Here is a 5,474-nt window from a genome sequence, read left to right on the forward strand (position 1 = left end):
TAAATTCAAATAACTACCATAGAATCATTCCAGCTAAGAATAGGTAGAAATATGTTGACATGTTGACAAGTTTTGCGATTTCTGGCTATAGCTATCAGTTATACTGATCAGATTAAAATGTCTATGAACTGTTTGAAGAGTTGACAAATTTAGAGCGTAATGCTGATTAATATAATATTTACGTATGTTCAAGTAATGGGTATAAGTGGCTTTAAGGAGGGATTCAATGCTTCGGAGTTTCCCCATTCAAGTGCTACAGACAGCGGCGGTAAAACCGTTCATAACTAATGCCCTCATCAATCGGAATCATAATCACATTAGATTGTTTTGCTTTTTCATGTACAGTCAAGTACAGCTGGAAGATAGTAAAGCAATTGGCGCTGTGGTCGGGTTTCTTAAGCTTGTATAGATATTAACAATCTTATCTAGCGACGATAGAAGGAATCACTAGTATAAATATCGGACCAAGCAGCACTCAAGTATTAGTCGAATTCTAGTCGACTATTGATCCATTGTAACAATGCTGAAAGCAATCACAGTACTCGCTGTCGTCTTGGCCCTGGCCAGCGCCGAGCTCCATCGCGTTCCCATCCTGAAGCACGAGAACTTCGTGAAGACCCGCGGAAACGTCAAGGCTGAGCTCTCGCATCTGCGCGCCAAATATGGTCTGCCCACTGGCATCCGCGCTGTCACCGACGAGGAGCTGTCCAACTCGATGAACATGGCTTACTACGGTGCCATCACCATTGGCACACCTCCTCAGAGCTTCGAGGTGCTGTTCGATTCGGGATCCTCCAATCTGTGGGTGCCTTCGAACACTTGCACCAGCACTGCCTGCGAAGTGCACAATCAGTATGACTCGAGTGCCTCATCCACCTATCAATCCAATGGCGAGAGCTTCTCCATTCAGTATGGCACCGGCAGTCTGTCCGGTTTCCTGTCCACCGATACCGTTGATATCAATGGACTGTCTGTTACTAGCCAAACCTTTGCCGAGGCCACCGATGAGCCGGGCACCAACTTCAACAATGCCAACTTTGATGGTATTTTGGGCATGGGTTATCAGACAATTTCTCAGGATGATGTTGTGCCAGTGTTCTACAACATGGTCTCGCAGGGTCTGGTTGATCAGTCCGTCTTCTCATTCTATCTTGCACGCGCTGGTACCTCCACCACCGATGGTGGTGAGCTGATCTTTGGCGGATCCGACTCATCACTGTACAGCGGCGACTTAACCTATGTGCCCGTCTCCCAGGAGGGCTACTGGCAGTTTACCATGGATAGTGCCACTGCTGACGGTAACTCGTTGTGCGATGATTGCCAGGCTATTGCCGATACTGGCACCTCTCTGATTGTGGCACCAGCCAATGCCTACGAGCTCCTCAATGAGATCCTTAACGTCGATGATGAGGGTCTGGTCGACTGCTCCACGATTAGCTCCCTGCCCGTGATCACCTTCAACATTGGTGGCACCAACTTCGATCTGAGCCCCTCGGCCTACATCATTCAGTCGGATGGAGAGTGTCAGTCGAGCTTCCAGTATATGGGCACCGATTTCTGGATCTTGGGCGATGTCTTCATTGGCCAATACTACACCGAGTTCGATTTGGGCAACAATCGCGTTGGTTTCGCTCCAGTCGCCTAAGCAGCACCTTAACATTTGTGTGAAAGCAAATAAAGTAATGATTTCATACAGCAAGATATTGATAAATGCTTTTGTTTAATTTTACATACTTTTTATACTCTCAGTTAAAGTTGCCAAGCTCGGAAGATAGATATTTGTTGTCTCCTTCAAAGAGTCAAACATTTCTGTCAGCTGCTATTACATTTGTATCAGAGTATTTCTTATTTGGGTATACCAACCCTTTTTTTATTTGTGTTCTTGAAAATGGTAGAATCAAAATAATTTTATTTTCATAATGGGCTAGTCATTATTTGCCAGTGTTTTTATTTAAGTTTTATTTTATTTGTTAAAGAGGCGCGTTATATTTTAAATACCAGATTCAGTTTTAAACTCATATCACAAAGTGAGGAGCAAGTAGGGTCCAAATATGTAATATAATGTATATATTGGCGTTAAATTAAATTGTCAGGTTTAATTGGTACCTTATGACATTCCCATGCTAACTGTTGTTATATATAATATATAAGTCTTGTTTTGACTCACCGTTGACAACGCCACTGATGACGAAACCTTAACCGACGCCCCTGCCCCATATCTATTTTTTGGGACTTTTTGCATTGGCGATGGCTTAAAATTCAATTAGTATTGTATATGTAAGGAAAATAAAATAATGAAGAATGCTTGACGACGAGATACCTTGAGTCCAAGTCTCATCATAACATCATTCAAATCAAAAATACTGTTACACTCATTGTATATATGTTTGTTTGCATATAGGTATATAAATATATGTGTGTATGTCACACGTCATACAGATGATCACTATTGGAGTAAGATATATCTTTAAATTGTCGCTTTTATCATCTGCAGCGTGGCGTAAATTGAAATAAAGCTGAGAAAGCTTACAGACGGGCACACAGACAGACGGACAGGTAGATATATACTCAGATAGAAGGACTAGAAGGACACAGCTAAATGCATTCGCATTTTGATGCTAATCAAGAATATATATACATAAAATATATATGGTTGCATACGATTTGTTCTGGCTGTTGCAGAACATCAAGATACCCCTTTGACCCATTCTTAATGAGTTCAGGGGGTATACGGCAAATCTTATCTATGTTCGATTTTAAGGGATTTGATTGAATTACCTGTCGCGATAAAAATACCGCCCACGTATAAATGTGCATGGAACAAGTGCTCCAAACTTTAGTGAATCAAAGACGATACGAACATGCTGAAGTCGGTTATTGTGCTCGGTGGTCTTCTGCTGGCACTGACCCTGAGCAGTGGGAGCAGTGGGAGCAGTGGGAGCAGTGTCAACAAGCTACATCGTGTGCCCATCTACAGGCAGAAGAACTTTGTGAAGACACGCGCCAATATCCAGGCCGAGGTGGCCCATGTGCGTAACAAATACAACAGCCAGCTGACAGTGGAATCAACAACGACTCAGGGTAGTGATTGCTCAACAACCTCAACCACAACCATACCAACAGCAACCACAATGCTGACGAGTACAACCCTGAAAGAAGAGCAGATCACAAACTTCATGAATATGCAATACTATGGTCTCATCACTATTGGCACACCACCTCAGGACTTTCAGGTGGTGTTCGATACGGGCTCAGCGAATTTGTGGGTGCCTTCGATTAAATGCCGTAGCCCTGTCTGTAGGGAGCACAATATGTTCAATGCGACCGCCTCTACCAGCTATGTGTCCAATGGGGAAGATTTGGTCCTAAATTATGGCAGTGGTGGCATTACTGGTTATCTCGGCTCTGATGTTGTGAATGTGAATGGCATGAATATAAAGAATCAGACATTCGGCTTGGCCACATCGCAGGACACAGGCGGATCGGTATCGAGCTATGATGGCATTTTAGGAATGGGCTATCTGAGCCTGTCTGTTGATAATGTGGTGCCGCCGTTTTACAATATGATAAGTCAGGGACTGGTCAGCAAACAGATCTTCTCGTTCTATTTGGCGAGCGACGGTTCCAACAGCTATGGCGGTGAATTGATTTTCGGTGGATCTGATCCTATGTGGTTTATTGGCAATATGGTCTATACGAATGTGACGAGAGAGGGTTACTGGCAATTCATGATGGATAATGCCACCTTAAATGGCAACATCTTGTGCACCAACTGTCCGGCGATAGTCGATACGGGCACCTCATTGATTATGGCACCAGCCGCATCCTATCAGATAATTATGGAAGTGGTTGGTGTCAACGTATTTGGCATTGTCGATTGCTCTACCATTTCGCAAATGCCTGTGCTTACATTTGCCATTAACGGAGTGATGTTTGGCATACCTCCATCCGCCTATGTTATAGTTGATGGACTGAATAATGAGTGCACGCTAGGCATTCAATCCATGAGTGAAAATTTCTGGATATTGGGCGATGTCTTCATTGGCCAATACTATACAGAATTTGACTTGGCCCAGAATCGTCTCGGATTTGCATCAATCAAGGGACTAAGCTATACTCAAGGTGGTGGAACCCAGGGAGGTGGAACTCAGGGTGGTGGGCCTCAGGGAGGTGGAAATCCACAAGGTGGAGGGGCTGGTAATCTACAAAGGATGCCTGCCCTTGAATTCGGCCTGTTGGTGATGGTTTTGTTCTGGAAAATGTTGAATTATTTGCAGTGAAGAATATTTATCTATTTATGTAAAATTGTATCTTGTTTTTTTTTTTTTATTTGCTAAAATTTGAAATATCATAATTCTCTGTACTGAATGTGATATAAAGTGATAAGATTGGAAATAAATTATGTGCTTTCAATTCGTGTATTGTGATTTAAGGAACATGGGTTTGGGAAGAGTCTGTAAATAACGAGTGAGACTGCTAAATGATTAATGTTAAGGCATATAAAATCCCGGCCAGAAAGATATTTCTTTAGAATTGTGGATTATGTTGCTATCAGTAATCAATTCTAATCGATATTGAGGGAAAGGAGAAATTAGCGATTTAATAAGATAAACTTGATATGAAAACTGATATTCCAAATAACTTCTGTATGCACGAATAAGCGGTCAGTGCTGAGTCGACACAACCTTATTATGCCCGATATCATTGTGAAAGTGCTTTCTTTGGACAGAAAATGTTGGTACATTCTTTTGACAGAATATTCTGTTAGGAAACCTCAAAAAAGGCTTAGGGAAATGCAAAGCTTTTCCAAATTGATTCAGTTTTAGCCAAAACAAATCTAAGTTTCTATTTATTGGTTGATGAGGGCTTTCAGATTCTCGAGACTGCACTGTCCAAACATGTTCTTGAATTGTCTTCTTAAAATACGTCAGCTGATTAAGTTGCAACTGGAAAACCAAAGAGCAAAATAACAAACTGGTATTTCTCTCATCTTCTGGAGTGCGTTTAATTGGCCTTCCGTTTCGCGTGATTTATTGTAAAAGTGAAGAAGAAGAAGACGAAACACATGTTGCATGCAAAAGAAATTGGACTCTCCGAATGCACGCATTATTTATGTGATGTTATTTTTTGTGCTGTGTCATGGATTAGGAATTATACGCAGCCCGGACTCCGAGTCACTGGTTCCTACACCCAATCAAATAAAAAAAAAAATCCAAAAAAAAGAAATACATAATATACACATACATAAGCTCATATTGGGAAACTTTGTTGGTGGGCCCAGAAGACGAAGCACCGAACCCACCGAGCGATCCTCTAATGAGCCTTGGGTTAATAAGTGCAATTGCCTTGGAAGCTGCACACTGAAAAGAATTTAAAATAAACCTATCAAAAGTGATCAGAGTGGCAAAAACGTGAAGCCAAAAAAATATATGTACATACACTCGGCGAAATTTGATTAAAGGCACTCGTGTTTA

General features: G+C 41.8%; 2 protein-coding genes across 2 annotated transcripts; both read left to right on the plus strand.

Annotated features, from left to right (window-relative positions):
- The first annotated feature begins 484 nt into the window (after positions 1–484).
- Positions 485–1,711, plus strand: LOC6566188 (lysosomal aspartic protease). Its single transcript, XM_001992155.2, has one exon. It carries the CDS (start codon positions 521–523, stop codon positions 1,643–1,645), a length of 1,125 nt encoding a protein of 374 aa, XP_001992191.1. The 5' UTR covers positions 485–520; the 3' UTR covers positions 1,646–1,711.
- A 1,110-nt stretch (positions 1,712–2,821) lies between these two features.
- Positions 2,822–4,413, plus strand: LOC6566189 (pepsin-2B). The gene has a single exon (XM_032739061.1). The coding sequence runs from the start codon at positions 2,862–2,864 to the stop codon at positions 4,278–4,280; it is 1,419 nt and encodes a 472-aa protein (XP_032594952.1). The 5' UTR covers positions 2,822–2,861; the 3' UTR covers positions 4,281–4,413.
- Positions 4,414–5,474: the final 1,061 nt, after the last annotated feature.

The sequence above is a fragment of the Drosophila grimshawi genome, unplaced genomic scaffold (genome assembly GCF_018153295.1).
Source record: "Drosophila grimshawi isolate 15287-2541.00 unplaced genomic scaffold, ASM1815329v1 contig_848, whole genome shotgun sequence".
Taxonomy (NCBI): domain Eukaryota; kingdom Metazoa; phylum Arthropoda; class Insecta; order Diptera; family Drosophilidae; genus Drosophila; species Drosophila grimshawi.